General features: G+C 60.9%; 4 protein-coding genes across 4 annotated transcripts; 2 read left to right on the top strand and 2 right to left on the bottom strand.

The window, feature by feature from the left end:
* Window positions 1-1571: 1571 nt before the first annotated feature.
* Window positions 1572-3527, top strand: BESB_011180 (Yip1 domain-containing protein; the record flags this gene model as incomplete). The annotated part of the gene is made up of 1 exon (XM_029359872.1): window positions 1572-3527. The coding sequence occupies one exon, from the start codon at window positions 1572-1574 to the stop codon at window positions 3525-3527; it is 1956 nt and encodes a 651-aa protein (XP_029222785.1).
* A 2296-nt stretch (window positions 3528-5823) lies between these two features.
* Window positions 5824-6189, bottom strand: BESB_011170 (putative ribosomal protein L20; the record flags this gene model as incomplete). Its single annotated transcript, XM_029359871.1, has 1 exon — window positions 5824-6189. The coding sequence occupies one exon, from the start codon at window positions 6187-6189 to the stop codon at window positions 5824-5826; it is 366 nt and encodes a 121-aa protein (XP_029222784.1).
* A 1129-nt stretch (window positions 6190-7318) lies between these two features.
* Window positions 7319-7690, bottom strand: BESB_011160 (uncharacterized protein; the record flags this gene model as incomplete). Its single annotated transcript, XM_029359870.1, has 1 exon — window positions 7319-7690. The coding sequence occupies one exon, from the start codon at window positions 7688-7690 to the stop codon at window positions 7319-7321; it is 372 nt and encodes a 123-aa protein (XP_029222783.1).
* A 215-nt stretch (window positions 7691-7905) lies between these two features.
* On the top strand, window positions 7906-19180 carry BESB_011150 (uncharacterized protein; the record flags this gene model as incomplete). Its single annotated transcript, XM_029359869.1, has 13 exons — window positions 7906-10283; window positions 10669-11436; window positions 11948-12183; window positions 12855-13037; window positions 13317-13474; window positions 13642-13860; window positions 14193-14899; window positions 15168-15331; window positions 15926-16031; window positions 16507-16615; window positions 17350-17447; window positions 18062-18105; window positions 18864-19180. 13 exons carry the CDS (start codon window positions 7906-7908, stop codon window positions 19178-19180), a joined length of 5487 nt encoding a protein of 1828 aa, XP_029222782.1.
* Between the last annotated feature and the right edge of the window lie 819 nt (window positions 19181-19999).

The raw sequence follows: 19999 nt of genomic DNA, 5'->3' as shown, positions 1-19999 counted from the left end.
GGAAAGGATACCGATACGTAGGTCAGGAACGCGCACACGCGACCAGTGGTGAGAAGGCCCTCCTCGATCTGTGAGTGCTTTGTGTGAAACAACACGACTGAGCACGAATGTAATGATGAGGATCGAACGGAGGGCGGGACCGGGGCAGGACCAACTGCCATGCTGCTGGCAACCGCCTTTGCAACTCCGGCGAAAGCTACCCCGGTACTTCCTCCGTCTGGTGTGTGTGTACTGATGACCCCTTGCGCTCAACGAATAAAAATCATGCACCGGCCCCCCGCAAAAGCGCAAAAGCTAAGTTCTTCCCGCTCCATCCTGCATTCAACACTTGACTGAGGAGGGCGAGACAAAGTGTGGTCGTTTCAGTTTTTCCACGGCTGAGCTAGTCGGTACCAGCCGCTCTGCCTTCGGCGCAGGCAGAGTTTCGCGCGCTCGAAGAGTCCGCGCGTTTTGTCTTGCGAGGCCGCGAACGCGTGTTTGCCATGCCAGTTGCTTCCTCTTCAGAAATGACGCCACTCCTTCTACCTTCCCAAGCCCCTTTCTGAATTCGCACAGCCACAGTTTTGCGCAGCGGAATTGTTTGCCTTGTCCGTCTGCCATCGTTCTTTTGCCGTCACCGATGCTGCCGGCCTCGCTCTGCTGCGAAAAGCGGACATTGTTGTCCTGCGCTCGGACTTTGCTGGCGTCCCCGTTTTTCCTTTCCGCCAAAAACCCACTGTCTCTGTCGTGGCACGTGTTTGCTTCTGCGAACAGAGGGGGTACAACCGCGTCCATGTGCCTTTGTCCGTGTCCACGCGACAAAAGTGTTGACTTCACTCGCTGCCGCGAGACACCAGGAGGGTGTCGCGACCGGCAGATCGGCGAGGATTCATGCTTTCCCGCTGCGTTGTTTGTCTTTCCTCGTCGAACCGCTGCTGGAGGGGGGAGGACGCGGCGGGAAAGACTGAGGAAGCTCTTCTCGACAATCGTTGCCACGGATGAATCCGCCTGACTTCGCTGCCAGCGCCACCACGCAAAAACAACAGGAAAAAAACCGAACGAGAGTGGAGAATAGAGCAGAGACAAATAGACGCCAGAGCACCGCTCCAACAGAACTGATGGATCCGCTCCGTATCGTATCTTCTTGCATGGTTACTTTGCAATCTCTTATGACAACTTAATGTATCGCCTCTTCTCAATCCCGTCTTCGAACGCGTTTACGTTGCGTGAGATCTCGTGCCCTAGCTTGTCCCGTTTCTGCCTCCGCCCTCGTCTTGCCTTCATCTTCTCTTCCAGGTGTGTCTTGTGTCACCTGGGATTTCCTCTTGTCGGTCCTCGTTTGCGCGTCTTCTGTCTCGCTACAAGAATCTGCCTCGCGTTTCTTATCCGTCCCCCCTTTTAACTAGCAGTCACATTTATGTGTCTGGTTTTCGTCTCACCCGTGCCCCAATTCTCTCAGCGCTCTCTCTGTCCCTCGGGCCTTGCGCAGCTCGCTCCCTCACTGTCTGAGTCCTCTGTGTCCCTCCCGCCGGCCTCTGCGCTTTTTGCGAGATCTGTTGACTTCCGAGCTGCGGGCGCCGGTAACGGCGAAGATGGCTGCGCCGATAGGCCCTTCCGGGCCTCTCCCGCCTAACTGGTATGAATACCACGACCCGCGCGGCGTCCCCTACTACCACAATCCGCTTCTGAACATCACACAGTGGGAACACCCTGCAGCCTCGCCGGCTGCGTCTCCGCCGGCCTCGACCGTGTCTCTGGAGCCTCAGGGGGCGGGAGGGCGCGGCGCGTCTCCTTCTTCGCAGGGAGGCCCTTCGGCGGCGAGCACTGTCGACCTCTCCCTAGGTCAGACGAATGGAGCCGACCGCGCACAGCCGCAGACGAGCCTCGGCGGACGAGGAAGCGGCGCCGCGCAGCATGGATTCCTCTTTCTGGGCGCCGACTCGCTGCAGCGCGACGGACACGGCCGCAAGGGCGATGGAGCCGTCAACGGCGGCTCTTCTGCGCGGTTGAGCGGCCAGATTCTTCGGGACTCTGTGGACTTCTCGTCCTACGCCTTCAGCCAGGGCCAGAGGGGCGACGACGCGACGCCGCTGCGCGGGGGAGTGGGTGCTTCGTCGTCGGGGTCGGAGGAGGAAGCTCGGAAAAAGTCCTTTTTTTTCTCATTCTGCGGAGGCTGTTTCGAGCGGCAAGTTGCACATCTCAACCGCCTTTTTGACGTCACAACTGCCGATATCTCCCTGCGGCTACGCCTCGCACTCATGCCCTGGAAGGGCCGCGAGGCTCCCGACGCCGCGGGCGCCGCGCCGGGGGCGGGCGACGAACTCGGCGCGCAGGCGGGCGAGATGAAGGGAGACGCGAGGAGGGACGGTTTAGACGGTTTGGCGTCGTCGTCGGCGCTCGGGGCTTTCGGCTCAGGCGCCGCGTCGTCCGTCTTCCTGGACTCTCCCGACGCGTACGGGCCCTTCTGGGGAGCGACCACGCTCGTGTTACTGTTTTTCGCATGCAGCAACTTGCCCGTTCTCCTCTGGCCGTCGACGTTCGCGGCGGCGGGGATCTCCGCCGATGTCAGGCTGCTCACGCAGGCTGCGAGTTTCGTCTACGCGCTCCTTTTTCTCCCTCCCTTTCTCGTCTGGGCAGGTCTCCTCTGGTACAGACACTATGCCAGCGAGGAGTCGGACTCGACGGCTGAGGCAGGGACGAGTGCGCCCTTCCCGGCGGCTGGGGCTCCGCCGCAGTTCGAGCAGCTGCTCTGCGTGCACGGTTACGCGCTGGCGCCTCTCTGCGTCTGCGCCTGCCTTCTGCTTTTCTTGGAGCTGCTTCCGCAGCACACCTCTGTGATCGCGCTGCGGTGGATGACCGCGGGCATCGCGGGGGCGGGGGCGGCGCTGTTCCTCTGCGTCCACCTGAAGGCGTTGCTCGCCTCGCAGCCCAAGCCGGCGAAACTCGCCGCGCACGCGCTCCTGATCCTCTCGGTGTTTGTGCTTCTCTTTCTGCTCTTGCGCTTCTCCGCGACCTCCAGCAGCCTGCCCGCGGCTGCGGATGCGGGACAGCTGACCCAGGGCGCGGGCCTGTCGCGAGAGGAGGGCGGAGACAGTCCGTTCGCCGCAGTGGGCGAGTCGCAGAGAGCGGGCGCGCGCGGAGGAAGCGCAGACGAAGAGGCAGAGTTCAGGCGAGCGTCGAGGCCGCGCGAGAAGACACTCGTGGCGAGCGGCGCTGAAGAGAGCAGCGATGAGTCGGACGTGCATGACGGCGGCCGCGGGCGCGCGGATGATGCGTTCGCGAACGTCGAGAAGGAGGAGGGAGAGACAAAGGCGCCGGAGACGATACAGCGAGACGCGGAGGCGCGCGCGGAAGAGGCGCGGGAGGACGCGTCTGGAAGGCGAGGCGGCGAGGCGTCCAGGGCCCGCGAAGGCAAAGACGCTGTCTCGGAGCCTCAGGAGGAGCCCAGAGAGGCCGGGGTCGTTGGGACCGAGCAGCGCACGGACGGTGACGACGCAGAAGACGGAATGGAGGCTGAGGAAGCGAGCACACCGAGGTTGAGGCTTTAGGGCGGTGGCGGGAGACCTTGATGGAGAGGAAAGTGCACATTAGCACCGCCGAAACGCGCCTCTGCACAGAGCGGCACAAAGGCAAGGACGATGAAGGCCACAAAGGAAGGAGGGGGGCTTTGGCCTTCCGATGACGCGGTGACTCTGACTGGCTTCAGAGCGAAGCAGTGAGGACGCGACTCGGGGGCCGTGTCAGGAAAGAAAGGGCCCCTTTGAAGGATCAAGGCGAGCCGAGAAATCGCGAAAGGTCTCGCGCGTGAACCTTCGCCGGTTTTGGGGATGCTGCGATCTGCAATATACTCTGAATGTGGATGTTGACGCCGGTGGGGGCCGCGGGACGGCGAGAGGCCGCCAGCCGGGATCACGGAGGCCGTGGGGAGACTTCCCGTGGAGCAAAGACTCATTCGTATTTCGCTTGCAAGCGTCTCGCTGGTTGAGCGCCTCGGCCCTTCTCTAGTTCTCAGCCGCCTCGCTGATGGACTCTTTTTAGCGGTAGCTACTTGCGACCAGTACATGCTTAGATACTGATAAACATAAACATACATATATATACATACATATTTATATATGCACCCTAGTGCTGAGCTGCGCGTGGGCATTCCGCGACCGTATCCGCACGAGTGCGCTGCGTATGTGCGTTTATGGCGTGACCTCTAAGCGAGCGTGCGTTTTTTCCTGTTCCTTCAGACCTAATCTTTGACACACCCTCTCTCCATTAGGGACTCATCCGAGTTGTTTTTCGATTTGTTTCGACGGTTATCACGATGCCCCTTTGTCCCTTCTCCGCTTCTATCTCCGCGCAACAGAGCGCCATTCCGACGCACCTCTGGCCTTGCCCTGCGTGCGTCGCCGGTCTGTCTTCTGTGTTGCGGGCTGCTCTCTGCGCCTGTCTGGACGCGCGCCCTCACTTTCATCTCTTGCCTCGCCTATGCATTTTCCCGCTTCGAGTGACGAGGCATGCACGCCACTGGCAGCAGCTCGATCCCCATTACGTATATGCGCTTTCTAGACGCCCTGATGCGGACTTGATCTTTAAACTCGCGTTTAGATCGCATAAAATCCCAGCAAATGTGAGCTCAGGCTTTCATCTGCTGGCCTTCTTTGCATGCGCGCTGACGACGTATGCATCGTCGTCGCACTCGCGCCTGCGCAAGCGTTCGATTGACACCTAGCCGCTTATATGCAATCATCCATGGTATATTTATCACAGGTTCGGTCCAGTGTCCCGCTATACTATATAGATCACATGGCTTCTGGTACTTTGAGGCCATGCTACAGGCTGCGTGGTTAGACTGCACCGTCCGTACTCAGAGGCGTGCGTAAATGTAAATATGGATATAATGGACTACATCTATGTAGTGTTATATACATGCGTGTGAGGAGGCCTGTGATAGAGATGGAGTGGCTGATAGGTCAGCTGGACTGACACCTGTGTTCAGTTAACGAAGACTCCAGCCCCCGCCAAGCCCGAGGAGAAAAACGGCGACCCGTTGGCCGTCAGCGCCCGACTGTCACTGCTCCTTACGCGCGTTACCTGTTGGTCTCTCCTTTAGTCTCGGTCTGAAGCTCTGCTGTGCCTCTCCACCGTCGCAGAGGCTCAACTGCGTACATATATATATATTATATGTATTTTTGACGTGCAGGCCAGTTTGCCGTGTGTAAATACATGATTCTAGGGTACCCTGTATAAATAGATAATAGACTGAATGACTAACTGAATAAACGAATAAAAATATACATCTCGACGCGCGACAAACGGGGCGGCTTCACTCCAGATGAACAAGAACCGCAGAGCTCTTCCAGTTTGCACGGACGTCTGCGAGAGTGGACAGAGAGAAACGCATAAATAGGACTGAAAATACGCAACAAATCGAGAGGCTACAGCCCGAGGCCGATCGAGGTCAACCGCGCTGCATCATGCATCTGCATGGGAGGACGCGACGCGCCAGCGAACTCAGGCACGCCTTTTCTTTTTACGAATAGAGACAGCCCAGCTGCGGGCTAGACCCGCGGAGACTCCAACTGCGCGATCTGAAGCTGGGGTCGCAATTGCCTTTCCCGAAACAAATTCCCCTCTCTCCTGCACCCTCTTGGCTCCCTCGGCCTCCTCGCCCCTGCAGGCCCTCGGCGTAGGACACGGAAGCGAAGCATGTACCAATACAACGAAGACAATCAGGGTCATTTGCGTCTTTCTTGGCGTCGCGTCAGTCGCGGCTAGAGCCTTCTGCGTCTCGTTCTTTCGCCCCCGAGTGCCTTCGTCGGCTTCAAGTGTTTTCAGTTCCACGGCGGGGGTCGCCTAGAGGTCGCTGATGTCGCGCACTTTGTCGGGGTTCCAGAAATAGACGCGCTTGCCTTCGTTGACGAGGGCGCGGAAGGAGGCGGGCTCGGTCTCCGCGAGGTTCGCGAGCATCTTTCTGTCCAGCCAGATGTTTTGGCGCCAGAGACTCGTCGTCAGCCACGCGTACGGGAAACTCCACTCGCGACCCGCCGCGTTGATGCGCCCGATCCAAAAGACGCGGTACCGCCGCTGCCGCTGCCGGCGCATCAGGTACGAGTAAAGCAGCGCCTTCATCGCGCGAACGCGCGCAATCTTGATGCAGTTGCGTGAGCGGCCGCGGAAGCCGCGCACGACTTCGAAAATGATGTCTCTCGGGATCTGCATGCTGCCGAGAACGAAAGAGCCAAACGGAGAAGCACGCGGATGCAAAATGTGCCGAGGAGAAGAAACACAGCGAGAGAGAGACTCCGAACAGAGGAAACCTGAACGATGACGCTGACGCGCCGCGAGGAGGAGGGGGCGGGAGGGGGGCGCAGGGACGCAGGAGCACAGAGGGAGGAGAGAGGAGGAAACAGAGTCGCTGTGGCGAAGACGAGGGAGCTCCGAAGCGACAAGACTGCCGAGTCTTGCACGTCTCCCAGAATCAAAGAACCACACGGAAACAACAAATGCTGGTCGCGAGTCAGCGACCAGCCAGTCGGCTGCGTCCCGTGACACCCGCCGCAGACAGGCACGCGGTGTGCCTTCTTTCTGCAGAAAGCGAGACAGGAAGAGGTAGAAGGAAGAAATAGGCGTCTGAGCGTCCCCGCGAGCTTGTCTGGCGCCGGACTTAGCTTTAGAATGACGAAAGATCGGCTTCTCACTCTCTCCTGCGCGTCGAGCCTGACTCGGGTGTCGCGCTGCGTCGATGTGCGGCCCGGGCTGCGCCTGCCATGTACCCTGGTGAGCAAGAGGTCGCAGACGCAGATTTCCTGACGTGAAAAAGCAGGGAGAATGCGAGACTCCCATCTGGGAGAGAGAATTAAGAATTGTGGCCATGCATGCGCATGCCCGGCTTTTCTCGCCGCGTTTTTTCAGCTAGTATTTCTGTATAAGCCGATCGCGCTAGTGTGCACCAACAGGGACGAGGTGACGTTGCTCATGGAGCGTTTCGTTCACCGTCTTCCAAAGTTCCGCTTTGATAGCTCTTCTTGCTCGCCCTTCGTTCATATTTGGGCGAGCTGTCGCTGCTTCTTGCGTGCCTTTCGCGGCGTCCGAGTAGATCTTGCGAGCCCTCCTCAGCTGGCTCGCGCCTCGCCCCCTCGCGCTGACGTTTTCGCCTTCGCGTCCTACAGCGACGGCGTCCAGAGAAGGAGCGGAAGGGAGAAAAGCGAGTTTCAGGGGTGCCGCGACCGTCTCATGCGTCTTCTCTCTCTTTCCTGACTGTCATCTTCCTCTTCTTCTGAGTTCGCGTATCGCCTGGCTCGCCTGCGGACAGAGCAGTTCCTCTGCGGGTTCCGGGCGGGTTGTTAGACTAGACCTTGATCTCTCGTCTCGCTTTCCTGGCGTCGCCGGCTCCTGATCCTTTTGAGGCCGCTCGGCAAGCTTTTTTTTGCGCGGGGCGGTATGGGGAGGCGAGAGAGGAGACGACTGCGTTTTCTTTGAGTTTTCTCTCCGCGGGACTGGTGCCGCGCATTTTCGTCTCGCTGGCGTCCGATCTCTGGGCCGTGGCGCGTTTCCTCCGCTGCAGGATGGAGAGACTGCTGGGCAGCGAGGTGCCTTGAGTGATTTCCAGGCCCCTCTCCAGAGAAAAGACGCTGCGAGGAGGCAGACGCCAGCGCGGAGGTTCTTCGTCTTTTCTTTCGAGCCCCGGCCCGGGTCTCCTGGATTTCGCGACGCGTCGCATCCGCGCGGAGAACAGGAGGATGTCGTAATCTTCCGGCGCCTCACGTTTGAGCGTGTCGTTCTCCCTCTGTTCGTTCGCGAATTGCGTCCTCTCTGCTTGCCTTCCTGTCCCTCTCGTTGGGTCTCCTCTGCACTGCGGAGTGCCCTTCCGGCGCGACGGCCGTAGTTGCACGCTCAGCTGTCTCCCCTCTTTCTGTCTTCTTTCTGGTTTCCAAGATGTACGCGGGCGCAGGCCAAGGACCCTTCTTTCTCCCGCCGGGAGGCTCTCCCTCTGCGCCAGGCTTCGGTCCTTTCTTCGCGTCGCCGCCTGCCGCCTTCTCTGAAGTCGCTTACGCCGCGTCGTTCGCCGCCAACGGCGGCCCCGCCGCCTACACGGGCGAGACGCGCGAGGCCGCCGGCGCCTCTTCCTCGCAGGTTCCGCGGTCTTTTGACTGGGCGCCGGTCTCCCCTCTCTCCCGCGCCTCCTTGGGGCCCTGCCGCCTCAGCGGTCTGCGCGTCGTCGACTGTCGCTTCGGAGAGCCCGAGGGCTTGCAGCAGCGGGGCGACGCGCACTCGGCAGTCTCGCCTTCAGCGGTCGACGGCGTCTCCCGCGCGTCCGCGGCGGCGTCCTCTGCAGCGGCTGCTCAGGTGGCGCCCGCTGGCGAGGTCGGTCCCTGGCGGCTGTCGGACTTCTTCACGAAAGACGCGCGCGCGCGGCGGGTGCTGCCTTGCACTCTCTCTGACAAGGACGCAACGCTCAACGCCGCCGTCAGCGCGGGAGACGGACCCGCGCTCTCGCAGTTCGAGCTGCAGCTGAGGCACCTTGTGACGGGCGAGCGCCCGCCGCAGCCGTGGCTCGACTACTGCATTCAGGGGAGGAGACGCGAAGCGCCGCGCCGCAACGGCGAGGCGAGGCGCGCAGAGGACGCGAGGAGAAGCGGCGGTCAGGAGCACACGGGAGAGACAGGCGACAGGGAAGACGAAGACGACGGCAACGCCTTCATTCGGCGCTTCCTCGCTGTCGAGGCGACACCCGGAGATCTGCCCTCGTGTCCGCTGCTGTCGACCGTGCAGCGGGACGGCCTGGCGTTGCTGCTCGCGGGCTCGCGCGCGAGTGTCGGCGTGTGCGAAGGGGGCCGGTTTTCCTGGGAAGTGAAAATCGTTCAACTGGAGAAGGCGCGGGAGGACATCGAGCCCGCGCTGCCTCCGTCGCCGCTTTCCCTGGCTGCCCCAGACGAGCCGAGACTCGCCTCCGCTGACGCCCCCGCTGACACCCCCGCTGACACCCCCGCTGACGCCTCCGCCGACTCATCCGCCGTTTCATCAGAGGACAGTTCCGTGCCAGGGGCTGCGGCGACAGGCGCGGCAGACGCCAGCGGCTTCCCTGCGAAGACAGGGTCGCCCTCGTCTCTTCCGCCTGCGGCAGCGCCCGAGGGAGAGATGGGGGACTCCGCGGAGACTCAGGCAGGCACAAGCGAAGTCACTGGCGCCTCTGCGTCCTCTTCGTCGCCCGCGGCTGCGCCGTCGTCGTCGCCTCAGGACTCTCCTTCTTCGCAGTTTCCAGCGGTGCCGGCGGCTGCGGGCGGAGGGAGCCGAGCGCCGAGTCCTCTCGCCGCGTCGCTGCTGCGGGGGCTCGTCCGCGTGGGCGTTTGCACCGCGGAAGACTCGCTCTTTTTGGGCGACAGCGCGACGAGCTTGGGGATCGACTCAGAGGGCGGCGTCTTCTACGGCGGCGAGGTCACCCGAGCCCTCCGCGGGACAGTCGAGGGCGACGGAGAACCCCGCTTGTCCTCGACGGCGCTCTCTTCGTTTCCTTCCTGTTACTCGCCACAGGACTATCGTCCCGCATCGTCTGCGCCCGCAGACGCTGACGGCGGAGCTGCCTCAAGTGCGTTGCCCTTCGCCAGCGGCCCGCCGGAGGCTGAGGGATTGCGTCTCAGTTCTTCGCAGGCAGTCGACGCGTCGGCCGAGCCCGAAGCGCCCCGTGAGCTCCCTGAGGCTTCGGCGCCGGCGGGCGACGCGGCCGCGTCCGCCTCGCCCCTGGTCGCGGGCCTGAGCTGCGCAGAGCGCGCGTGGAGCTTCGAGGAGGGCGACGTCATCTCCGTCGTCCTGAACATGCGGCGTGAAGCCCCGTGCCCCACTACAGGCCTGTGTCGAACCTGCAGCGGCGAAGTCACGCGGGACTTGAAGGACGCAAAGGCCAGCGCGGGCGCGACGGAGACGGACGGAGGAAGTCGCGCGCTGCACCCGGGCGCGGAGGATGCGCAGGGCAAGCCCGAAGATGGCGCTGCATCTCACCTGCCTTCGGTGGGGAGGGACGACGCAGAGGAGGCGAAAGCGCGGGCTGCGGAGACTGGCGGCAAGCGCAAGCGGCGGCGAAATCGACGGGCTGCCGTGTCTGCTCTGGGAGGCGCTTTGTCGTGGGTCGACAGAGGAGACAGTAGAGCGGCAGCCGAGAGTGGCGGTCCGCATGCAGGGAACGGGAGCGGCGAAGAAAGGCAAACTTGCTCTTGCTGGTCTATCTCGTTCTTCAGGAATGGCGTCCGACTTCTCGGAGCCGTCAAACTTCCGAAGGCTTGCGAGGGAAAAATTCTCTTCCCGTGTGTTAACGTCAGGTAAGGCCGCAACAGCAATCGCAAGCACATCCGTCCTACCCAAATGAATATATATCTGTATCTCTACCCGCCTATCTATCTGTCTGTCTATCTATATCTGTCTAGATCTATCTATACCTATTGATATCTGTCCGTATCTGTTTTCCTGTCTCTGTCTATGTGTGTATCTGTATGCATATCTCCATATATCTATATCATCATCTATATATTTATCTATCCGTATCTACCTATATCTATTTATATCTGACTACCTACATTTGTACCTATCTATTTGTCTCTATTTCTGTCTATATCTGTCTGTATATATATATATATATATATATATATATAAGGCTCATGGCTTTGTCGCACCCTCTGTTTCTTGCTTCCTTGTCCTGTTTTTCAGAGGCGTGGTGACAGTCTTGGTGAACTTTGGCTCGCGCCCGGCGTTCTGTCCTCTGCCTTTCTGGTGCCCGATGCTGCAAGCGCATCCGCTGTGCGCCGTCCCAGTCGTTTTCCCGTCGCCCCACTACGTCGACCTCGCGCCTGGCGCGCCTGCGTCTGGGACCCCAGTCGCCCCTGCGGAGGTCACTGTCTGTGTCGGGCTGCCAGGCTGCGGGCTCTTGGACTTCGTCGACAGCTGGAAGGCCGCGCGGGAGAAGGCGCGCGGCAGGCCCATCACCGAGATCTCCTCTCGTGCCCTCGCCCTCTGGGCGCGGGCTACTTTATTCGCGGAGCAGCGCGAGGGGTGTCTCTGGACGCGCCGGCGAGCAGCGCTAGATGCGGAAAAAAGAGACTCTCAGGCGAGAGGGGAGCGCGAGGCAGCGGTCGCGCCGGCCCCGCGGGCGCCGCGGCATCGGGGCGCCCTGGGGCCCGACGATCAAACGGCAGCCGGGTTCCTTGCGGAGGTTCTGGGCGCGTTGAGCTCCATGGCGGGGACCGCCCCTGGGGCCGGGGCCGCGTGGGGTCCGACCGCAGTCGGAGGCCAGGGACTCGCCTCTGCCCCACAGGAGACGGGCGAGCGGGGATGGGAAGACGAGGAAGGGCGAGACCGGGAAGACGCTACCTGGAGTTGGCGAGGCGGAAGAGACGAAGACGTCGTCGCGGAGCCGTTTACTCTGCCTACGGGTAGCGGGGCGCTTGACAACTTGCCCGTTTTGAAGGCGGCGCTTTAGTAAGGAGGAGAGCTCGGCCGGCTGATTCGAAACAGATGCCTTTCACGGCTGCCTTTGTTTCGAGATCCACGTTCTTTTGCAGTTGATATTTGTGGTCGGTTGCGTGTCTTTCGGTGCATATCTTGCTCGAGGGCGGGAGCGCAGTCGAGCGCCATTCGCTCGTCGAATCAGACAGTGTACTGTATCTCCCATGTCCATGCGTATTGAGCGCATGTAAACTAGGGTCAGACATCCCGCGATGCGCAGACAGACCTAGTGCATTCTTGTACAGTTTCTGTCTACTCGACTCCTAAATATGTCGCTCGTTAGGACTTTCGTCCTCTTTCATCAACCAGAGAGGCACACGGTAGCTGGGCGCCTGTGCTTTTGAGCTGCTTTGGGTGAGCGCCTATTTCTTCATTTCTTCTGGCCGCTGTCGCAGAGGGACAGATGCATCCCCATTCGCATGCGTCTGTCTGCTCGGTTTGCACAACGGCAGCGCGGCCGCTCTGTGTGTGGTCTTGGCTTCAGCTTGATTGCCGCGTCGTGTCGTCGCGGCGACTTTCTGATCGTCGACATTCTTTCGAACCTGCAGCAGCGACAGCGGCGCGAACTGCTGGCGGTGTTTGGTGCGCCCTGGTTCTCGCGCCGGTGTCTCCTCGTCGTGGGGCCGCCGCCTGCGAGCTTCGCCGCGCAGCAGCAAATCAAGCTTCACGGGGAGCAGCCCAGACTCCGGTCGCTCATTCGCGAGCTGCGGAACCGACGCGGTAGGCTCTCTAGGCTGGAACTGAAGCACGCCGCACACGCCTTGATGGCGGTGTGGCGTATGGGCGGAAAATCTGGCGTCGAAGGCCACAGAAGCCTAGATATTTCGCTCTCGAAAGCGTCGCAGGTTCCGCATACTAGCCGCAACTGGCAGCTACGGAAGTCTCGCGTAACCCGAGAGGCCGGTCGTGCTCACGTGAAGGTGCGCCGCAAGCGCGGGGATGGGGGTGGAATGTGCTTCACGTCTCAACCTTCTTCTCTACGGCCTTCCCTCCTACAAGGCACGTTCGGCGCCTCATTCACGTATACCAGCACATAGATACATATATATATATATATGCATATGTACATATATACATGTATATATGTCCGCTTGCGTATAGCCGACTGGACGGCGGTACCGGTCTGCAAAGTCGCGGGGGATAGTCCTCGGCGGCGGTGCCCTCTAAAGTGAGCGGATGTCTTGGCTGGGGCTTAAGGAGGCCCGAGGCCGCAGAGAGGCGGGCGGCGCAGACTGACGCACAGCCGCGGCTAGCGATCGAAAAGCACCGGGACGCGCCGCGCCTTCATTCGCGTATAGCGATCGAGAATATCCGCCGTAAACACTATGTTGAGGGTTTAGGGTTTTCGCCTGCACATGCGTCGCAGCGACCGGAGTGGTGTGGGTTTTCAGCGTGGGCGGAAGCCGCCAACGACGCCGTTTTGCGTCGAGGCCTCGGCGAAGATCTGGACCGCTTGGAGGGCGAGTTGCGCGAGAAACAAAGCGAGCCCGCGCCCGAGGCCTTCGACCCCAGCAAGCCGTGGATCAACACCGTGGTGGACGACGTCCCGCTTCGCTACCTCCACGCTCACTTGGGTACCCGAAAGCAGCCCCCCCCTTCCTGCCCCTCTCTGGTGAAACGCAGGCGTGTGGCTGGATAGGTAGATGTGCATTGTGTTTGTTGGGGTGAGGTAGGCGCACGAAGGCCAGCCTTCTGTTTCTGTTCTCCGCAGAGCCGGCCTTCTCAGCTTTCCTGCCGTTGCGCGCAACGTCTTCTGGCGCCTCTCTCTCGCTTGCAGGCCTGACGACGCGCAGAGACTCGCTAGCAGAGGCGGTTTAGGGTTAGGGGTTCCGCGTCTCGTGCGTGCGTTTCAGACTTCCTCTCGCTGCCCGCTGCCGACGAGGGCTTTGAGGAGACCGAAGTCGCCTGGCGAGGCAGCGCGGAGGCGGCTGAGAAGAATTTCCAACTTTGGAAGCAGCGCATGGCAGATCGACGCTTCCAGGCTCACGTCAAGCCGCCGATGTGGCTTCAGGTGAGAAGGCCCCGCGCCGGTTGCCGATCAGGGCCTAGGGCTCGCGGCGGCGGTTCAAGCACGGGCTGCGGCGAGGCTGTGCGTCTCGGCGTGTGCCCTGCGAGACGTCGTTTCGAGGCTTCGCGGGACTGTGGCGCGCTTTGAGTTTGTGGGTGTCTTTCTTGCAGTCTCAGCTTGCGCTGTGGAGTGAAAAGCGACTGGCCATGCAGGAGGCGCAGCGCGCCGTCGCGGCTCGGCACGCGCGCGCACTGCTGCATCTCGACGGCTGGGCGACCGTCCTCCCCGCCGACTTCGATTTCGGGTTCGCAGACCTCACGCAATTCATGAAGGACGGCGGTGACCCCAACAACAGTTCTGTGAATAAGTTGCTGCAGGCGCTCAAGTCGGTAAGGGCGAATCAGAAGAAGTGACCTGATAACCTGGCGCGAAGCCGTGCTCCACGGTGGCGCCACGCACACGCTGCCACACCGCATCCACCGACCTGCTGCCACACATGCATATATAAATATATATCTGCATGTATGAATATTTTTGTATACCGATAGATATACCTACATACATGGATACATACACAGAAATGCAGTTGTTTCTATTTTGTGTGGCGTAGATCTTTGGATTTTCGAGCACCATGTTTTGTTTGCGCGGAGTGTTCATTTGTCTGCCGCCTTGTGTCACTTTCTTCGTGTTGCTGCGAGTTTTTGTGGCCTCTCCCTCACAGGTAGATGAGCACGCAGAGGCCTTGTCGGACTTGCCTGACTCGAGCGGGGCGTCGGTCGGCGCGCCGTCCTTTTTTTCGGTTTTGTCTCTCGCTGGCGCCTCGTTCGACGAGCGCCTGGCGCAGGTCGGCAAGGCGGTTGACGATGAGGTCGCCTCCTACGCGGCCAGCGAAAGCGCGCGCCGCTTCGACCTCGGCGAGACGCACTGGACGCCAGCAGTGGCGGCCTTCGGCTCCTTTGCCTGCTTCCCCTCAGCGGCGCCCGCGTTTGCACCTTCGCCGCTGTTCCCCGACGCCAGACCCGACGGGGGGCCGTCGACGGGCGCGGCCGCCGGCGCAGCAGCCGCGCGGGGGAGTGGAGACGGAGGACGAGGGTCGGAAGGCTCTGGCGCGCCGCATCCCAACGGGCTGGAGGCGGCAGACACCTCGTCCTTCGCCGTGGTGCCTGCAGCGCCTGGGCGCAGTCCGCGTCTCACAGTCGGCGCGGCGGTGTCGGGTGCGAAGGGGGGGGACGCTGCGCCGCCCCAGGCGAACTCGCTGGAACTCATCGTGAAGGAGCACCAGCTGCGCATGGCGCAGGTCAACAAGGCTGTGGTCATGTCGCAGGCGGCGGGCCTCTCTGCAGGCGCCGCCGCGGCAGTCGCGACCAGCGCCGCCGCCGCCGTGCTGAGGAATGGAGACGAGCTCAGCAAGAACTCGGTGAGATCCCAGTAGGAGGGCTGACCATCGAGGGGGGTAAACGGGGTCTGGGATCCGCCCAAGTCGACCCCAGAGCTGCTCCGGGGTTGGGGGGGTGGGGGGGGGGGGGGTGGTGCAAGTCGCGGGCGGAGCGCCGCCTTAGCAGCCGCAGGTGGGGCCTGGAGGCGCCGCCGTGGCCGCATGCCTTCAGGCGTCTCACTAGCCAGTTTGGTCCTTCTAAGGCTGCATTCACGCGCGTGTCTAGTTGTTTTGTTCTTTGAGGAAATCGTTTTTTGTCAGCCTCGTCTGCGAGTCCATGCCTGGGTCGGTGTCGATGGGCGTTGTGTCACAGCCCGTGCCGCCGGACGGCCGTTTCCCTATCTTCATTCACTTCGAGGCTGAGGACTGGAAGCTGCTCGACGCGCGCGTGGAGCTGCATATTTTTCTCCACGCTTTCGCTCAAGGTAGGCCTTCGCAGGCGCGTAGGCAGCTTCCCCTCTGGCGTCGTCGCATCCACATGGCAGAGGCGGCGAGCTTTTCTGCGCGGCGTCTTCACCGTGGTCATCGGTGCTTTCGCTTTGAAGAGGTTTTTTTCGCTCTGCGCCTGGGGCTCGCCTGCTGCCGTCGCGAGCCTGCTGTCGCACAGAAGGTCGCATCCGGCCTTTCTGTCACTCGACCCTTATCTCGGCGTTGTCGCGGTTGTATCGCGCTCCACGTGCTTAGGCAAGCGTGGCGCCCTCAAAGCCTCGACAGTAGCGCATGCACGCATACGCATGCGCGTGAGCAGGTGCAGGTTTTTGGTCGAGGCCTGATCTTTCCCTGTGCGAGTTGGGGGCTCGTTTTTTGCGCGTCTGCGTCAGCTTCCCTTTGACTTTTTCAGGCTCCGGGCTTGTGGCCTCCGCTACGCTGCAGCCTAGGATGAGACGCGACAGAGTTCTCTCCTTTTTCCCCGAAGGCTTTATTTTTCGCGGCGCTGATTCCGTTCTGGCGTGGCGCTGTCACGGGGTGCATTCCTTTGCCTCGTCTGTGGTGTCTTCTCTGCGTGTTTGCGACTCCAGTGGTGAAGGAGAACGAAGGACGGCTGCCTGTTGAATGGTTCGCCCTCTACTACCGCGCCTTCCTGGGGCGGCCGTTCAACGTCGAGGACCTGCCGAGCTGCCTCAAGTAAGTGTCAGATGCGAGTTCGACGAACAGGCGCTGTGCGTGGAGCACGCAGATGCGTTGTGACGCGGCCTATCCTCACGCATGTCATACGCGAGAGATCACTTCTGCGCAGGAAAAGGCGTCCACCTCTCGGCCGCCACGCAGTGCTGCGCAGGAGACTCACGTCGCCAAGGGCTGCTCACGGGCCTCGGCCGCACGCGCGGGCCTCTGCTGGGCGGTGGAGGCGGGTCAGGGAAAGGCGAGGGCGTCGGGCGCGCGTCCGCGTCGCGAAACTCGATTGCGCGGCGGAGGCGCCTGGCTCGTTCCCGTCCTCGCTTCGCTGTTTGTGGCGCAGGCGCGTGGGGAGAGACCGCAGGGGCGGCGTGGCCCCGCGGCGGGCCCCCCGCGTTGGGGCGGCGTGTCTCTTTCCGTCTCAGGCCGTGTGCGGGCGCGCCCGTTGCCAGTCAAGTCTGTGGTGGGGTCCTTTTCTGCGCAGCCTGCAGGACGTCTTCGAGCTGCTCGCAGATACCGTTGGCACGGCCGACGAACCGCCCTTCGTCTATCCGCTCTTCCCTGCCCACACGCCGCTGGCGACGTTCATTGCGGTAAGCTGCGGCAGACGTGAGCGGAGGGGGGGACTCCTCGCGGCATACCGTTGAAACCCAGGATTTGCGTAGGGATCAACACTACCTGCACTACGTAAGAAGACGGGCTTGGCGCGGCAAACCGCCTGTAAACCGCTGCGCAGAGGGAGTTGCGAGGGTCTGGAGCGCGTGCTCGAGCGAGCCGAGTCTAGGCAGCGTATGGTGTGCGCTAGGGGCGTTTCGACGGTGGCCTGCGGAAGCGACTTTGACATCAAAACAGCGGGCGGTTTAATCCATCCCGCCGCGGGAGAGGTTAAAGGGAGGGGGGAGGGGGGGAGGGGGAACATTCTGTTTTTTTTTCTCCTCTTCAGCTCGTGTGTCTTTCGTTGCGCTTCGCATCGTCTTCGTTTTCTCTGTAGTGTTTCTGGTGGCGCTCCAGGTGTTTTCGCCTTTCCGCAGGGCCTCGTCGTCCCCCTGACGTCTGGTGCCTGCGTGGTCAGGAGCTTTTGCTTTTCATTTGTTTTGTCTCGCGGTCACCCCCGTGGCTGAGTGCCCCCAGAAGACCTGCCTTCTTCGCTTAGCTTGAAATTCCAGTTGCGCGATGGTGGCGAGCACACCACAGCATTGTGACTCGTCTCTCTCGAGTTCTAGGTCCCTGTGCGGAGACGCGGAAGAAGGGCGATGGAAAGGCGCAGCGAAGTCGTGTTTCTCTGACGACGGCGAGCCCTCCGGTGTTCCGTGTCTTGTCTGAGCAGCTGACTGAGAAGGCGCGCCGCATTCGGCGGTTCAAAGTCCAGGAGGGGCGAGGACGCAAACTGCGCTCGTGGAGGCCGGTCCCGAAACTCTTTGCGTCGTAAGTCGCGGGAATGCGCAGTCTCACTCGTGTCCTTTCTGCCGTCGCGGCGCTGGCGTTCCCTCTGGACCCGGCGCTTTCTACACAACAAACTTCGCTCTGAAATGTGGCTTGAGGTGCAGGGAGGACTTACCTGTATCTATTCATATATATATATATATATATATATATATATATATATATATATATATATATATATATATATATATATATATATATATATATATAGACTGATTGGTAGATATAGACTGATAGATGGATTGAGATATATATAGATGTTCATATAGATACAGATACAGGGATAGAGGTAGACAGGTATACGTCGGTAGGTAGACGGATAGATAGATGTATAGATAGATATGTATAGGTACATGTAGATAGACATAGAAATAGATCAGTAGATCAATGGATAGAGGGATAGATAGATAAGTATGAGGTGAGATGTAGGACCCTGCCTTCCGGTATGAAGATTCAGTAAAAGCTGGAATCGTTGTGAAACGCTACACCTGACGGTTGAGCATTGAGAGCCGCGCCCTACCGCAAGCCCGAAAAGTCTCAAAATCTGACGCCTGCCGCGTGTCTGCCGCTCTCGCGTTTCTTTTGCGTCTGTGCAGAAGCAACGGATCGGCGTCGAGCGGACCCGCGTCTCTATCCCCGCGTAAGTCTGCGCGGTAGAGTCAAATGGCTTTCCTTTCGCCCCTCAGCGCGGAAGAAAAACGATTTTCTGCAACGCTTCAAGCTAGTGGCGGCTTCGTGCAGATTTGAGTCGACACGCCCAGCCGCAGCGTGCAGTTTGAGTCTCGTCTCCTCCTCGCTTCACGGGGGCGGCGACCGTGTGCAAATGATGGCTTCAGCTCCATCGACAGGGGTAGCCACGCTGCGTTTTTTTTCGGTTTGCACTTTCACCTGGGGGGGCGGACCTCTAATGCAGTCGATATCCTTTGCCTTCAAATCGGTTTCCTCTCTTGGTGATGCGCGCCAACGAACAAGCACAGGGAATTCTTTTTCTTGGGTGGGTGATACGCTGTGTAAATCTTCTGGTTTCTGTGGTTTCTCCATCTGTTTTTTTTTTTTTTCGCCATCCTTCCCAGCGTTCGACAGTGCCGGGGCATTTGATACCAGAGGCAAGGTAGGCCCCCTTCTCTGCGTAGCGCGACTAACCTTCTTTTGAGGGTTCTACCAGCAGTTTTATCACATGTTAGCGCATTCAGGCAATGCATTTAGATCAACCGAAGTGTCTCGTGGCGTCACACGAGCTTTCCTCTCTTTCTCTGTGTGCCTTCCGCGCAGCGCTCTCCCACGGTATCAGCCGGCGCGGACGCAGACTCGCGCAAGCGCTCGCGGGCCCCCCTCCCCCAAGGCGCGTACTTTGCAGACTCGTCTGCCGGATGGGGTGACGCTTCGCGGGCCTCGCAGGCAAGGGGCTTCCCGGCAGGGGGCGGCGGCCGCGGCGGGGGGGGGCCACGGGCCCAGGGTACCGAGCCTGGCGGCAGCGGGGGGGTGCGAGCCGCGGAGGCGGCGAGGGCGGCGGGGGCGTGTACGGCTCCGCCCCGTACGGGGTGGGGGACGCGATGGGGTTTGGCGGGCCTGGGGGCCCCGGGGCCTCGGGCACCCCCTACTACTACGACGCCGCCTCCCTGCAGCAGCAGTACATGCAGTATTTCCACGCGTACCAGCAACAGTACATGGGCTACTACCAGCAGCAGCTCATGCAGAATCAGCACCCAAGATGACGCAGGGGCAGGCGGGCGGCGCGGCAGAGGGCCGCCAGCGGCACGAGAGGGGGGGGGCACGGGGAAGTTAAGAGGACGGGCGCTGTGCGGAAGGTCAACGACACGCGCTCCGTCACGGTCCCGAAAACGTCGCAATCTGAACTCGCAAACAGCCTGCATGCCACAGAGAAGTCTTGCCGAGTCGCGACGAATGCGCCACGAATAGGCATACCACCGAACGACAGCGGCTGCTAGCGCGCTCGGCGTTTCGAGCCAGGCACGTGGAGGCTCGGTAGAGATACGCCGAGGTAGCCAACATTGCTGTGCATCACAGGAGATGGAGTAGCTGCTGAAGTGGAAGAGAGAATACAGAGTAGAGGCGCGGGACACCGAGCAAGGAGACTGGAAGCTTTGCCGTGAGTCGCTGCCCCGGCGTTGCGCGAGTGCCTGAGCAGCAGGTTCTACCGAGGCGTGTTTCGCACGTACGAGCTCTGGTTGCCGCTTGCGTTCTTGCCGAGACGTGCCTGTTGAAACCCTGGAGCAGACAGCTCGGTTGAAGCTAGTTTCGCTGCCGTAGCGGAGGACGGCCTCTTGCCCACAATGCGGGCGCGAGGCAGTTAAACGCGCCAACCGTGGGTTGCACACGGGGGCAGATTCAATACATTCCTCTACTCAGGTGAAATTATGGTCTCAGCTTTATGGCAAAGCTTTTCACATATGCCTCGCGGGCGCAGAGCTCCCTGGAGGACTAGGCCCTGGCTCAGTTGAGTGCACTTCTCTGCTGGCGTGTCGGAGTCCAGCTGCACGCAGGGTTTGACCACATTTGTAGGGGAAAAACGT

This window comes from Besnoitia besnoiti, chromosome I (assembly GCF_002563875.1).
Source record: "Besnoitia besnoiti strain Bb-Ger1 chromosome I, whole genome shotgun sequence".
Classification (NCBI taxonomy): Eukaryota; Apicomplexa; class Conoidasida; order Eucoccidiorida; family Sarcocystidae; genus Besnoitia; species Besnoitia besnoiti.
This window is presented reverse-complemented; position numbering and strand designations above follow the sequence as displayed.